Source organism: Doryrhamphus excisus, linkage group LG19 (genome assembly GCF_037039965.1).
Source record: "Doryrhamphus excisus strain RoL-2023G ecotype Guam linkage group LG19, RoL_Dexc_Guam_v1.1, whole genome shotgun sequence".
In the NCBI taxonomy this organism is placed as follows: Eukaryota; Metazoa; Chordata; class Actinopteri; order Syngnathiformes; family Syngnathidae; genus Doryrhamphus; species Doryrhamphus excisus.
The window spans coordinates 13,048,620-13,075,262 of NC_136375.1; the positions used below are offsets into that span (position 1 = coordinate 13,048,620).

At 44.9% G+C, this 26,643-nt stretch overlaps 1 protein-coding gene and 1 long non-coding RNA gene across 3 annotated transcripts; one reads left to right on the forward strand and one right to left on the reverse strand.

Moving 5' to 3' along the window:
- Window positions 1–1,231: 1,231 nt before the first annotated feature.
- Window positions 1,232–10,559, reverse strand: LOC131107470 (uncharacterized). 2 transcript variants are annotated; one of them, XR_013630370.1, is made up of 4 exons: window positions 10,444–10,559; window positions 3,864–3,994; window positions 2,727–2,934; window positions 1,232–1,782 (listed from the first exon to the last, which is right to left on the reverse strand). It is a non-coding gene; the product is annotated as an uncharacterized LOC131107470 (long non-coding RNA). The 2 variants fall into 2 exon arrangements; XR_009120263.2 differs by lacking the exon at window positions 1,232–1,782 and having other exon boundaries at window positions 2,303–2,934.
- Window positions 10,560–23,098: 12,539 nt separating this feature from the next.
- ccn2a (cellular communication network factor 2a) lies at window positions 23,099–25,623 on the forward strand. Its single transcript, XM_058056836.2, has 5 exons — window positions 23,099–23,503; window positions 23,577–23,793; window positions 23,874–24,128; window positions 24,211–24,422; window positions 24,563–25,623. The coding sequence occupies exons 1-5, from the start codon at window positions 23,105–23,107 to the stop codon at window positions 24,857–24,859; spliced, it is 1,380 nt and encodes a 459-aa protein (XP_057912819.2). The 5' UTR covers window positions 23,099–23,104; the 3' UTR covers window positions 24,860–25,623.
- The last annotated feature ends 1,020 nt before the right edge of the window (window positions 25,624–26,643 follow it).

Consider the following 26,643-nt stretch of genomic DNA (forward strand, 5'->3'; position numbering starts at 1 on the left):
GGAGAATGTAGCAGGTAGCTGCAAAGGAGACCAGCTGGTTTTTCCTTCCTTGCAGCTAAGGTGGCTTCTGCTGTGAGTCGTAATGAGGTGTTGAGTTTGAGGCTCATTTTTCTCTTTATAGCTCCTCTATTGGGTAATAGAAATGGAAAGGTGACTATATTGGTGTTGACATGGTCAAAACATCGGACATGGGTCAAAAGTTCAACCACTATATCGCTGGCATTTAGAGATCAGGAATACGACATCAAGACAACGCTGATGCACCAAGTTGCAATCTTTCTTAGCAGGTTCTTTGGAAACATCAACAATATGTCCTACTTCCTGGAACACGTCGTGCTGACTTAGCTTGCTTCCTTTCACTCCACCTTATATTGCGCTTGTAGTCAAGGCCAAACTTGTCAACGGGCACCGTTTATCAAAGAGGTCCTCGTTACGGAATTAAAAGAACCCGAGCACAGAGGCTGTTTGTACCAGATGAATCACGCAGTCTGAGTGATGTTTCACTTTGTTGCCGTGCCGAGGAATAACTCACACTGCGGCCTTTTGGGTGTGAAAGGGAGGGAATGATTACGTGTATTTTTATGAGGTCACTTCAACCGTTCAGCACATATTTCTTTTCCATTTTTACCAGGGCGGAGAGAGCAGAATAATTTACATTTTAAGGTGTAAGGTTCATAACACATTTCTGAAATGTAAGACACATAATTCATTATGACATGGATGGATATTAAATGAAATAATATTCTAAAGATGACCCATCGTTTATGGCAGTTAATCGGTTCCAGACCCAACCACAACTAGTGAATTCCCACTAAGTAGGGTTCGGTGTTAATAAATGCAGTATTATCATAGTTACATCATAAAAATTCTGGTTGACTTTATTAGAGCCCTCTGGGCATGAAATAACACCCCTATAGTCATCTATACACTCCATTTAGAGAGAGAGAGAGCGTCAAGAGGCCATTTTAATTGAAAAAAAATGCTATTTTGGGGAAATATATGTATTTATGTGGAAATATATAAAATAGCATTTCAATAATAAAATGCTATAATAAAATACATTAATAATACATCATCATAAATACATCATAAAATACAATAAAAATGCTATTTTGAGGAAATATATATTTATATATATGTATATAAAAATGCTATTTTGGGTGATATATATACTATATATTTATAATTTCCCCAAAATAGCATTTTTTTTCAATTAAATGGCCTCTTGATTCTTCCTCTGGAGTGGGTGGTTATTGCTCCCAGCAGGGGGCAGTAGTTGCTTAGTGGTTAGGTTGTGTAACATACACATACCCCAAAATGCAATGTTTTTAAACCTCATTTTCATGAGCTGTCCCGACACCACCCATGCCGTAAAATCACCCCTCATTTTCTTTCATCTCCTGAATAACTTTCCCCACATGATCCACGATAAGTGGCGTCATATTCCAGCCTGCCCACTTTGCACACACATCATTTATAACTTCATTCATTGTCACACTGTGACGTGTTCTAATGGTTTCTACAGCGTTCCTTTCCGCGGTGTGGCGTGCCAACTACACTATTACAAGTCCAGATGTCCGTGCTATTTTTACATTTTATTAATGACACCCTGCAGAAACTAGCCTCCCCGAGACTTTAGCGTGTGTTGAGCAAGTTGAAAAGAAGAGAATCAACAGTGGAAAGTGGAACGCGGTGTAAGTTATTGGTACCTAGCTGCATCCTCAGAAGTCCTCCCAGCATCCCAGGAATGTCAGCTTTACTTGTGGCGTCCGCCTAACGACCCTGCCAGCGCAGCGAGCGGGAGGAATGCTGTTTAAAAAAAAATAAGTCTCCGCATGTCATGTACTTTGGCTCTCCGGAGGAGGAGAGAAATATTTGTCATAAATAAAGATGAGCTACAGCTGGCACGCAGTGGCGGTGACTGGCGCTCGACTGGCGCTCGACTTGTTGTTTGCCCGTCTTTCAGCTTTGCAGGCTTCTCTTGGTCTTGTTTGGGGGTAAATATTGATGTTTTTCACCTGATGAGGAAGTCGCTCGGTATGCAGTTAAGCAATGGATGACGGCGTGTTTAAAGTTGCAATTGGCCAGTGAGCACACCTGGGTACACTTGTTGATTATTCATACGGACATTGGCAAGATATTGCTGACACCGGCGGTGTCCAGATTTTAGCCACAGAGTGAAATATAAAGTATATAAGGACCACTTTGATATACTTTTTGTTCACACATGCTAGGAAGTTAAATAAATACAGTACAAATAACATAGAATCACACATTAGCAGCCTGTTGTTTTTTTTCTGGACAGCATGTATTGCTGAACAATTACTGACACCTAGTGGCCAGTGTACAACACTACGCTGATACGCTCATTCTTACAATGTGTTATTGTATTTTACCTCAGCAATGTTATGCCTGAACATGCTTAATTTAGGCCCGTTTATTTCCATTTTTACCCTCTGGCCATCTACATACAGCCCCAATAATAGTTATCTGGGTGGTTATCTTATTGATCCTGCATCAGTAACCTCCCAAAACTCCGATCCAGAATCCAGCCATGGTTCCATTATGTATGACAGCATAACCGAGCGGTCAAATAGCCAGCAGATTGCTAACTCCTCCGCTTCCAAGATGCACCGCAGTGTTGTGTCAATCCTTGCAGCGATTTAACACAATAACAATTTGGTGAGGTCTTGCTTGTGTATGTGTGTGTGTATGTGTGTGTGTACCTGCATGTCTGTGTGCGTGTGTGTGGTCTAACCAGTGACCACATCCTTTGCGGCGGAACAACACGGCCACCTTTGAGACCGCCCGGGCCTCCATGCTTGGTTCTGCATTCCCACCAGCTGTGAGGCGGTTACGGAGGTTATGACATCAGTAGCGTCACGCAAGGTCGCTGGAGTTTGTCTCCTCGCATTGCTTCCCCTGGTTACGTTCCTGCGAGCAAACATATAAGGGCTGTGGTAAAGGACGGCAAACTGAGATGGCATTTCCATTTTTTTTTTGTTTTTTTTTGTTGCAGATAAATCAGCGGCCTCACGGGCCGTAAGGAATGTCTGCAGGCGTGTGGAAACTGTTAACGCAAATCAGGGCGAGCTGAAAAGTCTGAGCTTGGAGATCAGGCCTTACACGAAAGGTTTCAACTTTGAGGGGCAAGCAGGAAGCATGGGATTTAAGGAGATTATGGAGGAACTGAGATTAGATCCCTTCCCAACTCGGAGAAACCCCCTCCAGGCCACCCAGACCGGTGGAAGTATCTAACGATGAGGCTGAGGTGGACGCAAACACCTCAAGATAAGGTGGCCCCCGACCAACTCTGAATGTTGGTGGACTTTCATGTGGTTGGGACTTTGGGGATTCTGGGATTAGGTGCTTGGGGTCGGGGTTTGGGAGGTGGAGAGTTAAGGGATTAGAGTTTAGGTTTTAGGTCTTGAGGCTCGGGTTTAGGGCAGGCTTATTCAACTGGTGGCCTGTGGACCAAATTCAGCCCTGAATTCCATTAGACCGGCCCAAAACTTTGGAGCAAATAAGAAAAAGAGCATAGTATGGAGGTATGTAGGTCCTGATAAAGAGCAGAATACATAGCAGAGTTCCTGTCACATAGAGGATCTTTGACTTGGCTTTCTGCCGCAGCAGGGCGCCCGGAGTGAATTGACGTCAGAGGCGGACAAAGCTAACAGAAGCATTGTGTTGGGACGGGTCAAGGCGGACCCTCTATGTCAAAGGTTAAGAGGGGTGGGGCAGAGGTGGCGAAGATGCAAACACCGACACAGACGGGTGATATATGGCGAGGTGTGACGTGCAGAGGGAGACAGGAAGGTCCATCACGAAGGGGTGAAGGCGGGAAGGAAGAGGGATTTACTCACAGCATCGTGAGATGTTCGTCATGTTTTCACACCAGTGGGAACCTCAGACGACAGTTTTCCATTTCGCCGTCTGGAGTTTTCCTTACAGTAGTGAGGATGCAGCAGGGTTTGGGATGGCAGACTCTGTAGATCTATAAACACATTATTATTTTAGTCAGCCAATCCAGTCCACTCAATCACCGTTTGTCTTTGGTTTATATCAAAAACAAGCCTAAGGAAGCGCGCGTTCAAGGCTTTAATTTTCAATTGCCAATGTTTTCATCCCAGCTGTCTTCGGGCGATAGGCAGGATACACGCTGGACTGGTGGCCAGCCAATCACAGGGCACATATAGACAAACAACCATTCACACTCACATTCATACCTATGGACAATTTGGAGTCGCTAATTAACCTAGCATGTTTATGGAATGTGGGAGGAAACCGGAGTACCCGGAGAAAACCCAGGAAAGAACATGCAAACTCCACACAGAGATAGCCTAGGGTGGAATTGAACTCGGGTCTCCTGGCTGTGAGGTCTGCGCGCTAACCACTCGATCGCCGTGCAACTGAAAACAGCATTCATTCATTCATTCATTTTCTACCGCTTTTTCCTCACGAGGGTCGCGGGGGTGCTGGAGCCTATCCCAGCTGTCTTCGGGCGAGAGGCGGGGTACACCCTGGACTGGTCGCCAGCCAATCACAGGGCACATATAGACAAACAACCATTCACACTCACATTCATACCTATGGACAATTTGGAGTCGCTAATTAACCTAGCATGTTTATGGAATGTGGGAGGAAACCGGAGTACCCGGAGAAAACCCAGGAAAGAACATGCAAACTCCACACAGAGATAGCCTAGGGTGGAATTGAACTCGGGTCTCCTGGCTGTGAGGTCTGCGCGCTAACCACTCGATCGCCGTGCAGCTGAAAACAGCATTTAGTATGTAAAAAATATTGCAGTAGTGTTTCAATGAATTTAATAATAAAACCTCATTAAATAATTAGATTTAATAATTATGATTGAACTCATTGACTTCAGTGATTATGAAAGATGTACAGGGGAACCTCTTTGGGTTTAATTCCCACAAATTCCACTTTGTGCAACCTCAGCGTTATTTGGTTTTAAAGCTTTTTAACTGTACTGTGTTTGGGTCAACATTACTGTTTCTTGGGGTTATTATTTTGTCATTTCCAGTCAGGTACAACAAAAAATAGTCTCCGTCGTTTGTGCTTCCAGTTCGATGTGACCCTCGAAGCTATAAAACGTCCACCGCATCAAAGATTTTCTGAAAAGATCTTCATATAGACTTCTTTTTATGGTGGCCTTAATTTATCCTGTTCCTATTTGCCAGGCACACATGCCCTTGTTTATCAAACACACACGTTGACACAGTTTGAACATTCCTGACTGGCACCTGCACAGCCATTCTCCCGTGTGTTTATTTGGGACGTAATGGTTTGCTATGGCATAATACCACATTCTTGGATGTGTCTGCTACAACTTGGCCCATGTTGAAAGTCAGCAAAATGGTGTAACCAAGGCCAAGGCAACTCTTATTATATTGTTATTTTTCCACATCGGATGTTTTGCTCCTAAAACGCCACGCAGGCCAACTTTTACTGTGCTAGATTTCTGGAGGAAAACACTTTTTCTTTTGCTCACACTGGCCTTGGCAGAGGAATGCGAATGTGCTGTTTAAAGTGTTATTCTATGTCTGATTCTTTGTACATTTGTCTCCGTCGAGAAACCTTTCCCACCGGACGAAAAGCCACAAACGCCCGCCAACATCTGGTTTTTGTCTGCAGTGGGAAAAAGGTACATTGCCTGCTCGACTGACGGTGCATCACCGGCTCCAACTGGCTCGTCTGGTCCACATGAAGACGTTGGTTGTGTTTTTACATCTTCTGTCAGTCATAGTATGTGCGTCGACACAGGCCGCATAGCATAAGCTGATCCACAACAAGAGGTAGATCGGTCATGTTGTTAACCCGTAGGCCCGTGGTTCAACTCTTCTACCCTATTTTCCTCAACTATAAGTCACATTTTTTTACTTTATTGTTTGAGCAGGGCGGCACGGCGGTCATGTGGTTAGCGCGCAGACCTCACAGCTATGAGACCCGAGTTCAATTCCACCCTCGCCTATCTCTGTGTGGAGTTTGCATGTTCTCCCCGTGCATGCGTGGGTTTTCTCCGGGTACTCCGGTTTCCTCCCACATTCCAAAAACATGCTAGGTTAATTGGTGACTCCAAATTGTCCATAGATATGAATGTGAGTGTGAATGGTTGTTTGTCTATATGTGCCCTGTGATTGGCTGGCCACCAGTCCGGGGTGTACCCCGCCTCTCGCCCAAAGACAGCTGGGATAGGCTCCAGCACCCCCCCGTGACCCTTGTGAGGAAAAGCGGTAGAAAATGAATGAATGAATGAATTGTTTGAGCAGTCCCGCGAGGTATCATCAGGTGCCACTTACATATATATGTATCTCTTCTCGCTTATGGCGCTTCCTGATCTTACCACGATAAGTGGGGGTTCAACATTAATAAATTGAATTTGTTTGTAATTAAAGCATAGAAAACCTGTTTAGGACTTTATAAATACGGATTTTAACATTGTTAGAGCCCATGGACATGAAATACATAAATCCAATGGTCAGTATTTATAGGTTATCACATGGTTTGTCTGGTATCAGGTCAGGTATCATGCCCCCAAGTGTCAGTATCAGCTGATACTAGCACGCGGGGGCATGATACTGGGCCTGATACCAGACAAACCATGTGATGATCTTATTATCACATACTATTTAATCATGAGCTTATTATCACGTACTATTTAATCAAAATCAAATTTTGTTTCCAGAAAATGTTCAGTTTATTACATGTATTATATCTAAACAGTGTAAACACAATAATTGCAAAAATATTTCAAAAATAATATTTCATCAACAGTCTTATCTTATCAATGTCTGACAATTAAAGTTCCATTAATCAAGTTTGGGTTTTTTGGTGACTGGAGAAGCACTAGGCACTAAGCACTCGTGCGCTGTTCTCTGATTGGTTGTTTCACGGGCAGCGTGCTCTGAGTGGACAGCTACGGGACACTGGACATGGTTAAACTCTATATTTTATCAGTATCACCGCCCTGGGCTTTGACACAGTATCATTTTGGCCTTTTCCCGTATCATTCATGGGCGGTTTCTAGGGTACAGGGTCAATTAATATTGTAGTATGTGATAAAGTATAGTATACTGACCAATGGGGAGCTTTTATAACGGATAGTACCGTGGAACAGGTCTTAAATGAGTCTGCAGGCATAGGAACGTCAAGGCAACGGTAATGGACTGTGGCAGGTTGAAGGTTTCAAGTTATCCCGACAGACTGTAACCGTCACCGTAATTGAAGAGGAAATGTTTTGGGAATTTTCTCAAGCATCGAGAAATGGAAGTTGGGAATCATGATCATCTGCGTGATCGTCCGTTTAAGAAGTGTCTGGGCTCAAACGTGGCATTGACTGACTGATGTTTCCATGCTGGAACTGTTGGCAGATTGTGTGATGTGACATTTGCTCTTTGACTGGCGCTTGTGTTATATAATTAAAAAAAAAAAAAAAAGCAAGCAACAGACATCAGCCTCAATAGTTTGACTGTGGCTGACTTTTCCACATTGATGAGAGGCCATGTTGTTCGTGTCGCTCGGCTCAGACCGGTCTGAACTGCCCCCTGGCTCGGGGCACGGGCACTCGGGCATCAAACGATATTTTTAATCAAGCGGTCGAAAACCTATTGCACAAACATTCTAAAGTAGCTTAGGTCAACAGCGTCCCAGAGCCTGTTCTGTTAGCTGGAATGCTCGTGTACGCCCGCCGAACAGGCCCCTCTTTGTGTCGGCGTCCAGCGGCCTCACGCCACAGCGCACCGCTCAGGAATCCTGTTTGTTTTCTTTCAAATTTCTCAACCCAGTTCACGGCACATGTATGTGTGCGCTCACCGACGTTTTTGAAAGGCGTGCTCAAGCGCGCATCTGTGTTTGCGTCCACGCAGCAACAGTGTGGCTCATTGAGCGCGGCCTCATTTGGCACCGCAGCCAAAGTTGACAAGCTTTTAAAGTGGCGCGTACATAAGAAGCCGTCGGGTTTTGAGCGCTGTGTACATCCCGGGCCCCGCGCAGCTTGTTTATATGGACGCTGACATGCTTTTTGGACCACAGTGAATGTGTTGTTGTGATGTTTGAACAAGCAATCAGGCTTGATTGGTTCCAGAAAAAAAAAAGGTTGGACACTTTGTTGTTTTGTGTTTCTGGACTCGCGTCGTTTCGAGTAAATCGGCTTATCTCCAGCGGTGACCTGCAATTAGCCACATTTCATAAAGCTTGCTAACGCCCTCTGTGCTGACCGGACAAACACGCTAGTCGGCCTCTGTGTGGGCCTGAATTATTCCAATATGGATGCGTAGTTGATTATCTTGCTGACCTTGCCTCCTCTTGTACATTTCCAGAATATTCATGGCTCTCATCCATGTTTAGCTAAATGTAGCCAAGGGCTGCCTATTTAGGTGAGAGGTGACGCCTGTTGTTTGGTGTCGTGACATCATCGCATCACCCCAACACAAAGAACTTTTCAATGTGTTTGTGGACGTTTTTAGAGACACTTCAAACCAGGGGTCTCAAACTCAATTTACTTGGGGGCCACTGGAGCTAGGGTCTGGGTGAGACTGGGCTGCATCAAAAAAAAAAAACGCATTTATTAAAAACAGAAAAATATACAAACTTTTTCAGTGCTTTGGTTACGATTTTCTACAATAAAAGCTCTGATAAAACATTCCACTGTTCTCAAATATATTAATTTGTATTTTTCTGCACAAAATAAGATGAAAAATAAATAAACAAATCAAGAATAAAGAAAATCAATCAATCAGTAATAAATAAGTATAATAATAATAAAACAACAAATAATAAAAACTTAAGAAACCACATATAGTTGGTTGGTAGACAAATTATTTTTTTCAGATTAAAATGAACAAAGCATTATTAGAGCCCTGTAGACATGACAAAACACGACTATAGTCACATTTATACTCTTTTTATTTACAACATATTGCGCAACTGCAGGGTCTTGAGACACATGCTAACTCGCAAACTAGAGAGCTAGCGACCTAAACGGTAGCCTCCGAGTTATTTCCTTTAAACTTAAAAAGCCCAAAACTTACCACTTCCACACGGATAGGGAGGATAACTATTAACAGTTATTTAACCTTTAACATGAACATTAATCAAACGTAATAATTTTTTCTGGGTACATGATACCATACAGCATCCATATCAAACTTGCGCGGGCCGCACTAACATTAAACTTTCATATCAAGGCGGGGGCCTCAAACTAGTGTCCTGCGGGCCGCGTGTTTGAGACCCCTGCTTCAAACTGTCAAAAAGCTAAGCCTGAGGCTCCAAGCTAACTTCTGCACAAGTGAGGTGTTGACATAATAAATAAAAATAATTTCTAGTCTACTTGATTGGCCAAAAAGACCAAACACACAAATCCATGTGCTAACTTTTACAGCCTGGGAACCTCACTCCATTCATGTTGCACTAGCTGTCTTCATTCTTGGTTCTGAACGATCATGGCATGAAAAAATAAAGAAAAACAAGCCACAGCTCTGCACAAAGTCAACATAAATGTTCAGAAATTGTGCTAAGCGATGTCCAATCCGGTGCGAGGGCCCATTTCGTTCCTGACACTAAAATATTTCTCCCCCTGGCGTGACATGCTTCTAACCCTTTACTGCTCCATTTCCAGTAACCTGAGGAAATGCCTTCTATGGGCCCGTCCCAGTAAACGCCACATAAAGGCGTCCCCTTTTCCAATAGGGCCGCTCTAGAGAGGAAAAAAAAAAAAGCTCTCCTGAACGTCCTGCACCTGCATAAACACGGCGAGTTCGGAGCGCTGAATGGCCGCCCTGCCAGGCACATTAAAGCAAACATACCTGCTTACCGTGAGAAGACCAGAATACGAGTCCACCGCAACTCGGTCGGCCGGCCGGCGTAGACAAGAGCGGCCTTTTTTCAGCAGAGTTGTTTTAATGCAAATCAAAGTCGGCGTGCAAAGTGGAGTTACCGTCAAAACATATCCAGTAACACAAGCAAAGATGGATGCCTGCGGGGCAGGCGGCGTCATGCCCGCTAAACAGTAACGGATGAAAATTCTGACACAGTTTTGGGGGGAAAAACATGCCTCTTAATGTCGCACAAAAAATGTATGTCGGTGGTTTGAAAATTTGGGTCAGAATTCCCTCCTAGGTTTTGGTATTTGCAATAATGGATGGAATCATTGTTAGATTAGCAACTGAATCACTACTTTGATGTAAAGTTGCAAAAACAAGCTTTTTTGGGACTTTTAGATGTGTATCTTTCCTGTATGATGAGCTAAAGGCACGCTACACACAGAAATTCAACAAAGAAACCAAGCAAACATGACACTCACTAGAATAACCATTAGTCATAGTTAGCTTAAATACTGATATTAGCACCGATGAAAAGGGAGCCTAACTTTGTGAAAAGGGTGCCCAAACTACTCCACAGCTCCCACAATAAGCCAAAAAAACTCACCTTTATGCATTCACGCACAGCATCAACCTGGTGATATGATGTATGAGGCACAATAAGGCTCAGAGATCTATATATTGTTCAACCGAAAAAACGTCCCCGCACTGTGGTGCGTTTACTGACCACTGAACACCGTAGGACAAACGGCACTCTAAGCCGAACATACAATGCAATGTAAATTATGGGCTTTCTAACAGTCACAATGTTTATGAAATTAATATCAATGCGTTTTCTGTATACTAAGTAACAGAATGTAATCTTGAATACTGCCTGAGAACTAACACTGCACTCTAAGCTGAACATACAATGCAATGTAAATTATGGGCTTTCTAACAATAAGGAATGCAATATTTTCATAGTTAGAGCATAGAACACCTGTTTGATTTTCTAAATACCGTTTTTACCATTATTAGCGCTCTCTTGACATAAAATAACACCCCTATAGTCACCTTTGCACTGCAATTACCCAATAGAGTAGATATCATCAGACAAAATAAGCCTTTTAAGATACAACTAAGACCCATGCTTGTGTGTCTTCCAGACGTGTGGACAGGAAGTGACTTTCCGAGGTGGTTTTAGAGTTGACTTTTAGTTCCAGTACAGCCATAACAGTAGCTACTTCCATTATGATGATGATGACTATTATTATTATTATTATCTCCTTATTGTACAGTCCAGGGTGTACCCCGCCTCTTGTCCAAACACAGCTGGGATAGGCTCCAGCATACCCGACCCTAGTGAGGTTAAGCGCCATAGAAAATGGATGGATCTACTTATTGTACCTGAGCATGAGCAATGCTTTTCGAATTCTACCTAGCAACAAGCCCCGGGCAAACCAGGAAGTCCAATTGGAGCAATTGCGCCGCTGTGTTTGGTAGCTAGCAAAACTTTTCTTTTTCCTTGTGGAGTTCTATAATAATCAAATGACGTCGATGGTAAGATTTGTAGCATAATTAGCCTGTTTGGTACAAACAACGCCACCGTCTTCATGAAACACAAAGCTAGCTAATGGGGGTGAGGTTGTAAAGAGACCGTATCGGTATGGAAAAACAGTTAGGGGACTTGTGGAATATTTGACTGAAGTGTTTTAGAAGGAATATAAAAAAAATGTGTGAGAATGTGGCCTCTGGAGATTTTGACGGAACACCTAGCGGTCGACGGCGCCCCCGTTAAAGGCTGTCCTCAGTGGGACAAGGCTTCATATTCACACGGTGTCACACAACACCTCCGCGTTACGTAACGGCTGTTTCAATAATTGTACTGTGAACCAGCCCGCCGAAAATGGCTGCGCCGCTTTAAGACACAAGGGACTGGACTTAGACGAATGAGGAGTGACTGATGAATGTCTTTTGGCACAGTCTGGCCCTTACACCGCTGCAGCTAAAATGGCAGCTTCCAATGTGGTGCTAACGCATACCTGTCGACCCTCCCGATTCCCTCGGGAAGATTCCGTCTTTTTTCTACCGTAAAGTTCCCAAAAAAATTGGAGACATCTGCAATCTGCAAGGGCAAAAATTTTGACTTCCTTCCTTCCTCCTTAGCCGCTGATGGATTCATAAGCTAACAGGGAAGCTAGCTAGGAAGCCATTGGGCGTCAACTGATGATGTGCGACTGACATTTTGATGCTTGGGAATCGAATATATCATGTCATAGTCAGCGTTAGCATTAGCATCTGTCCTTTGCTTGCACGCTAAAGCTCTCAAGCAGACGTTTTGGTGCTGTGATGACCGTACAACTCAGTAATTATTCCCGGCTATTGCTTTAAATGTTCACATTTAATCAACCAATTTACACTTTAAATGAAGTCTATTTCTGGAAGTAGTCAAATGTTTTCAGATTCTGCAGTTTGCTAGCTAGCGTAGAAGTTTGCAGGGGGACCTTGGTTAGTGTCTGCCCCGGTTAGCATGTTTTTTGGTTAACAGCAACTGTGTTCTTAATGTTTTCTCCTGGTAAAAGTATAATTGGAAAACTAAAAAAATGAAATGGATGAATTTAATTTACATGATTGACCCGATTTCTTCTATTTCTTGTAAAAATGTATTTGCTTAACATCCGTTCCAGACTTTCTGCAATGAATTAATGAGGCTAACCAAGGTGGTTAACAAGCGAGTAATAGTGCTATTTACTTCAGTAACAACATTATACTGTGCTAGGCTAGGAGTTTACTAGCAAACAGTGCTACATTTTAAATAAAGTTTATTGTAGATCATTTTCAAATTTTGCATTTAGGTAGCATAGCTTAGCAAAATGATAGCTACGTATGTCTGGTTAACTAGCTAAGAATATTTAGATTTAATTGTCAAGATACATCGGGCAGCTTTAGCATTAACAAGCCAACTAGTAGTTATCGAGATCAGATAGCTATTTTGTTAAAAACATATTCAGATATAGTTTACTTATTTTTCCTTTTCATGTTTACACTTCAGGCCAACTTTAGTTGTACAAGACGTAGTCGGACATTTTGCCTCGCCTATCACAGTTTAGCATGCAACGTTATTAACTCGTGTCGTGGTCCCTACGAGGAGCGTGTGAAAGTTTTGACAGCGAGCTGAGCGATGACTCCTTCCTGCGTCATCACTTCCTCCTCACCTCGGTGAGGAATCCACCTTCACCCCCGCTCTGTCTCAGCAGGGGGAATAATTGCATGTCGTTGTGAAAAGCCGCGAAGATGGGAACGTTCTATTTTTCCCTCTGCCAAGTCTGCAGCTGACACCAAAAAAAATACATTTTTATACGGTGGTTCATTAGCGCCACACTTAAGGTGCGTTTCTTCATTGACTACCTCTCTGCCAGGTACGCTCTTTATTAGCCTAGGCACAATTCTTCATCACAATCAGTCATAAATCCCCCCAAAATTGGCTGATTTCAACTTGTCAGCGCGCGAGCTACATTTCGCAGATCCGTGCAAAAGCGTCGAGTAACAAAACGACCCGCCGTGACCTGCCAGCTAGCTGACGCACGGACGGATGGACGGACTAACACGAGCTGGTGTTTGACCTTGCAGCTAACACTCACATGGGGAAAGACCCAGACAGGGAGGGGTCCTTTTAGCCAGTGTGCAAAAAAATATCTGGAAACAATTAGAACACATGGGAACACCAGCCCGGCTGCTGCCATAAGCCACAGCGCTGTTTCATTTAGTATTACAAATACCAAAAAATATGTTCTTGAAATAAATAAATGAATAAAATTAAGTTTAAAATGTCAAAATGCTCTAGCATATTGACAGACATATACACCAACCAATGACTGAGACTCAGATCAACAGCGATACGGTCAATAAAAAAAAAAAGTCTGACATGTAGACCGAACAATGACTGTCAATCTGTCCAATTCCCATACAGTCAGTCCGATTGTGCAGGAAGCCTCGTGGCTTTGTCCAGGAAATATCAAATATGATTTGAATGACCGCACAAACTGAGAATCTGTCCAATCACAATACACTCAGATTGTACGGCAAACAGTAAGAACCAAAATGTCTTTGTCCATGAACTATCAAGCGTGATTGACATGTAGACCGAACAATGACTGAGAATCTGTCCAATCGCCAGACAGTCAGATTGTGTAGGAAACAGTAACAAACAAAATATCTTTTGTCCTGGAAATATCTAACATGATTGACAAGTAGACTACCCAATGACTGCATGAAAAATGAATGACAATCTGTCCAATGGCAACAAGTTTTTGTCCTGGAAATATCTAACATGATTGACATATAGACTGAACAATGATGGAGGATCTGTCAAGAAAAAATATCAAACATGATTGACATATAGACTGAACAATGATGGAGGATCTGTCCGATTGCCATACTGTCAGATTGTACAGCAAACAGTAAGAACCAAAATGTCTTTGTCCATGAAATATCAAGCATGATTGACATGTAGACCGAACAATGACTGAGAATCTGTCCAATCACCAGACAGTCAGATTGTGTAGGAAACAGTAAGAAACAAAATATCTTTTGTCCTGGAAATATCTAATATGATTGACATATAGACTGAACAATGATGGCGGATCAGTCGAGAAAAAAATATCAAACATGATTGACATATAGACTGAACAATGACTGCAGCATCTGTTCAATTGCCATACAGTCTGCCCGCGTATGAAGGCGGGACTTGACCATAGATGCCCCTGTCGAAGAAATCTCTAACATGATTGACATGTAGGACTTCAGAAACTGACAGGTTGCGGTACACCCAGGAACGCGGGACTTTAACAGAAAGCCACGCCACCGTGCAGCCAAAGAAGAAATGCTTTTTGTAGCCGTGAGAACACCGTACGAGGACTTCATGACGGCTTCCAGAGCAACACTGGACCTTGGAAGCCTAAACACCTCAACCTCAGATTTGTCCCATAATAAGACTTCCCAGCTCTGCAGCGTTGCGTCTAACTTCCTGTGTGGGTCAAAGCAGCTTGATTGACATGTTTAGAGAAGCCGGGGAGAATTTGGCTGTGCTGCAGGTACAACGTGCACACAACACACAAGAATCCTGAAGAAGAACCTGTGCATGAACATGAAAGTGGACATTTGAGGAATGTTCAGGTGAAGTCTTCACAACATGAAAACACCTGCACGGCCAAGCAAACACCCCCCCCCCCACCACCCCTCAAAAAAAGGCAGATTCAGTCGCTCACATTCAGTCTCTCTCTCTTTGGGCTTGAGGCAACATTTACTTTGGCAGCCATTGAGACAAAAGCAGCGGCGAGTGATTAAAGGCCGTGTTTTCATCCAAGGCTTTTACAGGAAGCTAATTAGTGCAGCTATGCAGTCGTGTGCCAGCCTAATAGGGCGCGGGGGCTGGGGGGGGCGGCGACTTGGCCTTTACTGGGGAAGCGGCTGCCTTCCTCAAAGGAGTACATGTTTACATTTACGCTCTCCTCTTGTGTTGGCCGCAAGAGTTTTAATTCAATCGGCGATGGCTACATGTTAGGATGTGGTCAGCATCGCCGTGCCGCAAAGCTGAGCAAATTTGTGTGATGGCCGCTAGAGCTGCCAAGGGCCAAAGAAATGGCTTTGAAATGGTGCTGCTGGAAATATGCTCAAAGCGTCCGCCGCACCTGGCTGGTCCCAGCTCAGAATGTGGCGAGGATCAAAATGTGTTCAAGTAGTCGGGCCGCAGACCTCCTCCAAGGTTCCGCCATCCTCATTTGTAGCAGCAATAAACAGCCCCCTCCTGCAGGATGAGGAGATAGTAACCTCCATACAGTATGCATACAGTATGCTGGCAATACGAGGAGTACATGAATAGGTAGTAACCTCCATACAGTATGCTGGTAATACGATGAGTACATGAATAGGTAGTAACCTCCATACAGTATGCTGGTAATAATATGAGTACATTAATAGGTAGTAACCTCCATACAGTATGCTGGTAATACGATGAGTACATGAATAGGTAGTAACTTCCATACAGTATGCTGGCAATACGAGGAGTACATGAATAGGTAGTAACTTCCATACAGTATGCTGGTAATACGAGGAGTACATTAATAGGTAGTAACCTCCATACAGTATGCTGGTAATACGATAAGTACATGAATAGGTAGTAACCTCCATACAGTATGCTGGTAATACAATGAGTACATGAATAGGTAGTAACCTCCATACAGTATGCTGGTAATACAATAAGTACATTAATATGTAGGAGCTTCCATACAGTATCCTGAATGCTACTAATTTCATTTCTCCGGTACACTCTTCTGCATCCTGCACTCAGTGTGTATGCTAGTGGCCCCGCCTCCACCCCTGGAGACAATGATACTGTATGACTGACAAAAGGGTGCCAAGGTGCTAAGAGTAAACGTGCCCGTTTGCAGGCCAGACATGAGGACAGACACGCGTGTGATTGTTTTCGTACTACAAATCTTGTCACATGAATCTTGTTTTAATCATGTGACCCCCCCCCCCCCCCCCCCCCATTATGTAATAGCGTTTCTCTTCTCTTGTGTCCTGGTGGGGAAGTTGGACTTTGTGTCAGGCCTCGGAGGTTTCCTTGTTTTTGGATGTGTTCCGTCGGCGTCGTGTGCGGGGAAGACCTGCTGCTATATTTAGAAAGCTTGCTGTGGGGGGGGGGGGGGTCACAGATGTGATTTGTCCGTGCACGGTTAGATGCCGAGACAAAGTGATGGTCACCACCGCCAGCCGTGAATAGTTGAGTGGTGTGAGGTCCAGTACAGGAAGTAGCCGCCGTGCAACAAGGAGTCTAAGATTAGAAACCTCGCTGACCTAACAACGGAAAGGTCAGTGGAGCAGACGCGAGTCCATCCGGGACGCACACGACGTGGACGGAGACACACATGGAGACTGCTGGCGTCCATGTGTGTGGTGCCGCAGCGTCCGCAGCTGAGATGTTTGTTGAAAGAGGCCAAAATGGTCATCCCGCGTCTTGCAGTCTAAACACTTTCCACTCTCTGTTAGCCCCCCCCCTGTCGTGCGTCCATGTTGCCGTGCCTTCCGTCTATTGCTGGTTTCCACCTGTGAGCGTGGTTTTTATTAGCGCTTTGTCCACAGCGCCGGCGTAAGCGATACGGCCTCCCTTGTTATCACAAGCCCAGCTCTTAAAAGTGCGCGGCTAAATGATTAATGAGAAAGCCTTGCACCCAAAAATGCAACCGACCTTCCAAGTATGCCCCAGCGGAATCAGACGCTCTGTATATTATATCGCGGCCCATTAAGGCCCCGTAATTCAAAACGCAGCTATTTGGTGCCTGTCAAAAAAAAAAAAAAAAAAAAAATGGCTGCATGTTTCCAGTCTGGACATTTTTTTTTCTCCCAGCCGGCGAGTCTTTAAATAGACACTGTTTCCATCTTGAGAATCCATCTGCCCACCAACCCCCCCACACCCCCCAACCCGACTCCCCGCTATTGTTAAAACCTGAACCAATCATTCAGGACACCCCCACCCCAGCCCCCGCTTGTTATTACTTTCCATTCTCAAAGCTTCAGGAAAGTTTCCATTGATGCCAGCTATCATTAAGGAGCCGTCTTCCCATAATGCATTTCAGTATAGACTCACCGGTCACTACATTAGGCACACCTGCACCGGATTTATGTTTGCATTTTTCAGTTGAAATGCTGCTATTTAAGCGTCGCCTGTACAGTAGTTAAGGATGGCCACAGTTTGACCCTGGAACAGATTATTTCTCCTAAGTAAGACTCTGTGTCACTTGTTATCGAAATCAATGTTTTTTTTTACATTTTTCTTACTTATCTGAACTTGTATGACCATGCTACCCAAAACTTTCCCTGTACACTTTATGATGGCCACAGTTTGACCCTGGAACAGATGATTTTCCTGTGACCCCTGAGCTGTACACTCCAGCATTATTATTGTTATTCATGTTTTTGCGTGTTTTAGTGGTGTTGGAGTGAATTGAATCATGTTCCTGCTTCTCCAATGACCCAAGAGTAGTAGCACCATGCGTCATGTGACCCCCGTCTCCTTGTCCTTTCCCTGCTGTGTCCCTAACCATTGCTATTTTGACCATCACAAAGTCCGCCTAGCAACGAGTATCACATGGGGCGGCCTAGAGGGGAGTACTGTCCTGTCTTTTTTAGTGCAGGTGTTGTTTACACCCACGCCAGTTCAAAGACGCACCCAAAAATATGGACAAGCAGGTCTAATCATTTCTGAGATGTGGTTCTCTGGCAGGGGAGTTTACACAGCGCTGGCGCTTTGATGGCGGCGGCGGAACATTCCTCCGTGCGCCTGCCAGCTTCTGCTAATATAATATAATATATAGCTGAAACCGTAGCTGGGATGGAAACACGCTTTTAATACGGACACACTTTGGCTCGCATGCGTGGGACTCTCTGCTCGTACAGTGGAAGCGCTCACATCCAGCACGGTGCATTCGGGGACACTGGCTGGCTTGATACAAATAATATTTTTAAATGAAAGACATTTTAGGACAATAATAATACATTCATTCATTTTCGCGGGGGGTGCTGGAGCCTATCCCAGCTGTCTTCGGGCAAGAGGCGGGGTACACCCTGGACTGGTGGCCAGCCAATCACAGGGCACATATAGACAAACAACCATTCACACTCACATTCATACCTATGGATAATTTGGAGTTGCCAATTAACCTAGCATGTTTTTGGAATGTGGGAGGAAACCGGAGTACCCGGAGAAAACCCACGCATGCACGGGGAGAACATGCAAACTCCACACAGAGATGGCGGAGGGTGGAATTGAACCCTGATCTCCCGCGCTAACCCGTGCTGCCCAATAATAATACAATGATATATAAATTTATTATACTCTATAGTACGGACACAACATTGCTAACTAGGAAAACAAAATAAATGTACTCACATATTGCCATTATTTATCTCACAGGCACAATAACATTTATTGAAACACACACAAGCTCAATTCTTATTTATTTCTTAAATACCTTCTGATTATATCTACTATGTTGGGTAATAGTAGTGCAAAGGTGATTGTAGGGATGTTATTTCCTGTCTAGAGGGCTCTAATAATGGTAAACGTTGTATTGAAAGAGGTTTTCTGTGTTTGTTTTCTATGTTAATTATGAAAATATTCCGTTTATTAATATTATTTCCGGGCTGTACGGTGGTCGAGTGGTTAGCACGCAGACCTCACAGCTAGGAGACCAGGGTTCAATTCCACCCTTGGCCATCGCTGTGTGGAATTTCTCGCAGTGCATGCGTGGGTTTTCTCCGGGTACCCCGCCTCTCGCCTGAAGACAGCTGGGATAGGCTCCAGCACCCCTTGCGACCCTCGTGAGGAAAAGCGGTAGAAAATGAATGAATATTATTTCCTAGACATTCATGTTCTGTCTACTTTTAGCCACAGTTACAAAAAAGGACATTCAGAGGTTTATATATTTTAGCATTTTTGATTTTTGATTTTTTAATTTTTATCCTATTTTTTACCTCAAAAACAAATTGCTGCAGTATAATTTTGCCTGGTCACCTCCCAGGCCTTACAGCAGCAGCGAAACAGGAGCCATGTTCATCAATCCTCATAAAAGCGTACATTGAGGCTGTGAGTAGAAGAGCTAGCGAACACACACAGACACCCTTTTTAGCGTCGTGTATGACATCACCAGCAGTGGCGTGATCTTTCCGCCTCCGTCGTCAGTCGCACCGACCAGATCTGTCTGTCAACATCACAGGTGCTGACTAACTTTAGAAGGCGCTCGTGATGTCACACCATGAGGTCACGGCGCTGGCATCGCCGCCCGGGATCCCTGAACGTGACCTCCAGGTTGCCATTCGCACTTGACGTCGAGCATGACGCCATGCTTGTTTGTGCCCATGTCAGCACTTTGACTGGGAGGGTTGGGGGGGGAGCGTGTGTTTTGCGTGACTCCTATCAGAAAGTATGCCTTACTTTCACACTCTCTCACCTTCTCTCAGGCTGTGAGCTGTTAGCGTTAGTTTTTTTGGAAGCCAATGACGCACTTAACACATCACGAGATTGAACAAAAAATATACAGAATAAACACAGCTGTGGAGAAAATGATTAACTAAGGGACCACTGGAGTAGAAATCATCTGTTCCAGGGTCAAACTGTGGCCTTGTTTCTTCACTTCATTGATCAACAACAAAAAAAAGCTCATAAGTGTTCCTTAGGGTGGCACGGCGGTCGAGTGGTTAGCGCGCAGACCTCACAGCTAGGAGATCAGGGTTCAATTCCACTCTCGGCCATCTCTGTGTGGAGTTTGCATGTTCTCCCCGTGCATGCGTGGGTTTTCTCCGGGTACTCCGGTTTCCTCCAACATTCCAAAAACATGCTAGGTTAATTGGCGACTCCAAATTGTCCATACGTATGAATGTGAGTGTGAATGGTTGTTTGTCTATATGTGCCCTGTGATTGGCTGGCCACCAGTCCAGGGTGTACCCCGCCTCTTGCCCGAAGACAGCTGGGATAGGCTCCAGCACCCCCGCGACCCTCGTAAGGAAAAAGCAGTAGAAAATGAATGAATGAATGAATGAAGTGTTCATTAAGGGCGGAACTTGAACAATGGTTTTCTTGATATTAAGCCAAGTTGGCTAAAAGGTGTCCTGGCTGGTCCAGAGCTAAAGCAGTACGTGACATCACCATGGCAACAGCAGAGACGCCAGCCTCGTTGTCCTGTGAAGTAGTTTCATATGGTTGGTTTCGGTGTTTGGATGGAATGCCCCCCCCACCCCCCTGATAGTCCTGAGGCTGTGATGACTGACATCACTTTCACTGAGGCCCCGTGTTGCTTCCTGCTCAGCGGCGTGCTGATCCAGCGTGGAAAAGAGAACATATCCATATTAGGACAAGCGCACACGCCCTTATATGGCAACGCTTCCTCCACATAGTACGAGCCTGTCTGCTGGCGTTCCTCACACATTCCTGCAGCTCCAGCTTTCATTTCCGATGCCTTTCATAAGAGTCTCGCCTGGTGTGTGAACAAAACAATACAGCCATTCTGTCTCGCCTTTTTTCCTGCATTTGCTTCTTCGCAAGGCCGGCCAGGTACGCCCGGTCTCTTCAAGGCCCGCCACAGGTCATTAGGAAGATGAGCACGGAACATGGAGTTGTTATTCCCGTCAATATGTTCCGCCATACTGTACGTGCGTCCAGGCGGGGTCTCGCCGGCTGCTTTTTCACTTAAGTCGGGATCTTTTTGGCAGTTCTTCATCCTGACTCAGACGAGCTGAAAAGCAGACTTTTTCAAGGTTCATGTTGTACCAAACAAACGTACATATTTGATGTCTGCTGCGTACCGACGCTGGCTGTCTTCTCAAGTGGGACACGCGGTACAAAAGTACATCCCGTGTCTTTTTTTACTCTGATGCCTTTTCAAGCTGCTGCTGTTAGCGGCTAAGGACCAACAAGCCTCCTAACTCACTGTCCGTGCAGTTTTTATTGACTAAATAACCCGTCACGGGGCCAAAGTAATTGGATAATTCCATCACCAATTAGAACCTCTTCCGTTTGTACTCTACATGAAAAAAAAAGATATATATTTGGGTTTTTGGCAAACCTTTTAGAACAAACTAAGGTTCCATCATCTGTTCCAGGGTCAAACTGTGGCCATGGATCTACATTATTGGGTTTTTGTATATTTGGGTTTTTGTCAAACCTCTTGGAACAAACTAAGGTACCACTGGAGTAGAAATCATCTGTTCCAGGGTCAAACTGTGGCCATGGATCTACATTATTGGGTTTTCGTATATTTGGGTTTTTGTCAAACCTTTTAGAACAAACTAAGGTACCACTGGAGTAAAAATCATCTGTTCCAGGGTCAAACTGTGGCCATGGATCTACATTATTAGGTTTTTGTCAAACCTTTTAGAACAAACTAAGGTACCACTGGAGTAGAAATCATCTGTTCCAGGGTCAAACTGTGGCCATGGATCTACATTAATGGGTTTTTGTCAAACCTTTTACAACAAACTAAGGTACCACTGGAGTAGAAATCATCTGTTCCAGGGTCAAACTGTGGCCATGGATCTACATTATTGGGTTTTTGTCAAACCTTTTAGAACAAACTAAGGTACCACTGGAGTAGAAATCATCTGTTCCAGAGTCAAACTGTGGCCACTTTAAGTTGTTTACCTGTGAAGGAGATGTTTTCAGTCGTAATTTAGCATTTTTAACACTCAGTAAAAAGACGTTAACCACCTAACGTCAACAATGGAAGCCCGTTTCTGCCACTAAAAGAAAAATAATCCTAATGTTTTCTCATAAAAAGTCGGGATTACAAAATAAGAGTCATAATGATGAGATCAAGTGCCAACATTTTTACAACATAATGAAATTACAACATAAAATATTTCAAAATAAAGCCATAAATATGAGATAAAAATGTGTGACATGCAACCTAACAACCAAGTCGTGGTATCTTTGTGTCGCTTTGGACTGTCAACAGTCTCATAGACGTAGAGCACATAGATCCTGGCGCTGGCCCTTTAACGACTGCAACAGATGTCATTAAAACGTCAGTCTGGCCGTAGATGAGAGGCGCTGAGATGACATCCATTCATCCAACGCATCATAAGGCCGTGACGCGCTCCGACAAAAATGCCTTTTTTGCGGCGTCCTCAGACGTAACCGCACGAGCCCAGAGCGCTACGACATGAGCAGGCCGCTCCACTTTGATGGATCTCCGGCTCAGACTAATGACTTTTCTTTTTTCTTTCTTCTCGCTGCGTGTTCATTCAGCAATGTTACGACACATTAATCCTTAGTCTCCGCCCCCACGTGGAAATGGTTACAGGCGTCGGCCATGTTGGTCCAGGTCAGACTTCAGCATTTTTAGCAGTAAACAAAGACGGTATCCCCAGTCGTGGAAGTGTAAAAAGAAGTTTAGCACTGTTAAAAAAAAACATACACTGCGTTGGACCCCCCTCCGCCATTCTAACATATCAGTTGTATAAGTGTAAAAATAACAATACCCCCCCCCCCCCCAAAAAAAAAGTAAAAATACCACAGCACCTTCCTTTCTTCTGCTTTCCTTAAATCCATATTTATAGCTCGTGTTTGTGAAGTCAGCCTTGAGGAATTCCCAGTGGGGGGTCCCAGGCCTCCAGGCAGACTTCACCTTTCCAGATGAAAGCCGCTGGGGGGGGCGCTGGTGTTGCGCTTCAGACAGCAGGAATGTGGGATGTCTGGAGGGGAGAAGGGGGGGGGGTCAGGAAGCCAGGAAAGAATGCCAAGCATGTCCATGTTTGTCCAGGGCTGGCTCCCCATTCAGACCCCCCCCCCTTCCTTTCCCCGCTCCTACCTCATCCCTCCCCCCCCAAGTGACGTGTCGCCACGAGGGCCGACTGGCCATAAAAGCGGCGCCGCGCTCCGACCAGAACTCAGACCGAGCCGTCGGATCCAACCGAAGCTAAACTCTAGCTTTCACCACGGAGTCCCACCTCCTTTGACACGAGATCCACTCGATCGCGGACGCTTTCTTCTTCTCTCCGAGGACAGCAAGGCTTTTCCCCTTCTACCGACTTCCAGGAAGAATCTTTGTCAAAGTTCCAGAAAGAAAAAGATGCTCGCCGGGATGAAGAAAGTTCTTTTCCTGCCTTTTGCCTGCATCTTCTTCTCCTGCCTGGTAAGTCCTCACCTTCTCTTGGCGTCTACTCGCGTCCGTCCCGTCCCCAACTAAGCGTCTTCGTTGCTTCCAGGCGGCAGGCCAGGAGTGCAGCGGGCAGTGCACGTGCCCCGCAGACCCCCCTCAGTGCGCCCCCGGAGTGAGCCTGGTACCGGACGGCTGCGGCTGCTGCAGGGTCTGCGCCAAGCAGATGGGGGAGCTTTGCACCGAGAGGGACGCCTGCGACCCCCACAAGGGCCTCTACTGCGACTTTGGCTCCCCTATTAACAGACGCATCGGAGTCTGCACAGGTGAGCCACCTGCCACCCCTCCCCCGCCCCCTTAAGGTGTTTTTAAGGAGCTGGATGGTGAGTTTGTGTTTTTGTTCCAGCGAGAGAGGGCGCCACCTGTGTGTTTGGAGGAATGGTGTACAAGAGTGGCGAGAGCTTCCAGAGCAGCTGCAAGTACCAGTGTACCTGCCTGGACGGGGCGGTGGGCTGCGTCCCCCTCTGCTCCATGGATGTGCGCCTCCCCAGTCCCGACTGCCCCATGCCCCGACGGGTCAAGGTTCCCGGGAAGTGCTGTGAGGAGTGGGTGTGCGACACTCCGCAGCACACAAACAGCTTCATGGGCTCTGTTTTGCCTGGTGAGTAAAGACCCCCGTCACCCCCACCCCCCAATCCCACCCGACACACACCCTTAAAAGCAGCTTCTTCTTGTCCACACAGCTTACCGCCAAGAAGAGACCTACGGTCCAGATCCCTCCATGATGAGGGAGAACTGCCTGGTTCAGACCACCGAATGGAGCGCCTGCTCCAAGACCTGCGGCCTGGGGGTCTCCACCCGGGTCACCAATGATAACCGCGAGTGCCGACTGGAGAAGCAGACCCGGCTTTGCATGGTGCGGCCCTGCGAGTCCCAGCTGGAGCAGAGCATCAGGGTGAGTCTTAAATCCACACTTTTCTAGTTTCCTTCAAATATGCTAGCACTTGAATGCAACACCATTGCATTACATTCAGCTAAATAGTATCAGATTTCATCAAGGAAAGGTTTTTAAAGTTATTGTTTTTTTTTTCTCAGAAAGGGAAAAAATGCATCCGCACCCCAAGGCTCTCAAAGCCCATGAAGTTTGAGATCTCCGGCTGCACCACCACCAAGTCCTACAGGCCCAAGTTCTGCGGCGTGTGCCTGGACGGCCGCTGCTGCACCCCCCACCGGACCACCACCCTGCCCATGGAGTTCAAGTGCCCCGACGGGCAGGTGATGAAGAAGCACATGATGTTCATCAAGTCGTGCGCCTGCCACCACAACTGCCCCGGCGAGAACGACATCTTCGAGTCCATGTACTACAAGAAGATGATGGGCGACATGGCGTGATGGGGCCACCAGGGGGCGACCACGCGGCAGCTTTGTGACTTGAAAACATCTCATTTCGCAGCTCGGTATATCAAAAGCCTGCAAGTTTTTTGGTTTTATTTTGACCTTCTTTGCTGAAATAGTAAGTCGGACGCGTGTCGTGTCCGTGTCGTGTCCGTGGCGTGAGCGGCTGGTGCACTTTGAAAGCTCAGACGGAGAGTTGCCTCGCAGCTCAGAGAGATTCCTGCACTATCACGTCCATGTTGGTTTGGGCAGCTTTCCAAATCAACCCGTCCATTTTTTGCTCTCAATTTTGACCTCCTCTGTAAATGAGGTGTGTAATAACCCCTCCTCGCCCATAGAGGGCGTCTGCAGACCACAGCAGGCCGCACTTCTTCCCCTTTGCAAACATGGCTGAATATGTGTGTGTGTTTTGTATGTGCGTGTGTGTGTGTATGAGTTTCCGCCCCAAGGAGGAAAAAAAAAAGAAGTTAGGACGCACTGAAAAAAAGAAGAAGGAAACAAAAGAGTCTATTTTGTACATAAATAGAAGGAAAAGACTGGAAGAATTGTGATTTCATTCTTTTTTTGTGTAAATGATGTATATATTTGTACAGTTTAAGTTAATTTAAAAGCCAAATTTGTTCTGTGCTTTGGAAAATGTATCATTAGTGTTTCTTGGACGACAGTATTTTGTACTATTTTATTGAGAAGTGTGACACATTGTTACATGTTTCACTTTGTAGCTGGAAATAAAAAGGTTATATTTTTTGATACAAACGTGACAGCTCCCCTTTCTTCCTTTGCTTTTGTCACATCAATTCCAAGACAAACGTCTGCCAAATTAAGCATCATGTGGCCTATTATGCAATAATGTAGCAATAAATGCTACACCGCTGCAAACTACAATAATAATCATAAAACATATTGTGAAATACTTCTAAAATGAGCTTTTATCTTTATGAAGCCAGGATCACCTAACAAAGTGTTCTGTGAGATATATTCTCATGATGAATAAATTGAGGGCCTTCAACGAACTAAGTTATTAACCAACAGGGGGCGTCCTATGGTGTCCACTTTGTTACAATACCATAAGGGCAAAACATTGTATTTACGTATTAAGTGTCACAGTAGTTTGCTGTTGTCTGTCGTCCTCTGGTGGCAGATTAACGCACTACACCTATCAATCAATTTGACAGAAGACAGTCACATGAAATTAGCCTAAATTAACTTAAATATTAGCAACGCTACACAAAAACACATTCGTTCCATATTTGTAAACTAATGCAATATTATAATTATAATGTAATTATATTGTAATAATAATATTTAGTCCTTTTGGACATATGGAACTGTGTATTGTGTGTTCCTAAACTGCTGTTCAGAGCATGGGCTGCAGAGGACAGTAACGTGTTGCATGCTGGCTACTCCTCTTAGTGAATAAATCCGTAGAAGAAGTCAATGAGGAAGTGTTGACAGTCCTTCATGCGGTTCTGCATGTACAGTTTTAATTGGTTCCAGACCCGACCGCGTTTAATGAACTTCCGCTAAAAAGGATTCAATGTTAATAAATGAAATATTTTGTAGCAAATATTTTAATGATTTTGAAAACATGTTTTTTAATGTTATTAGATATCTAGGCTGTGGCCATGAAAACACCCCTTTAATCACTGCTATTATTCCTTGTTTAGACCACATGGCAACTCTTGTGCTTCAGTGACTCGGGGCAACTGCTAGCCAGCTAGCGAGCTAGCCAGTTAACCTCGAATTTGGGACATGCCGTGGCTGACTGCTAGACTTCATGC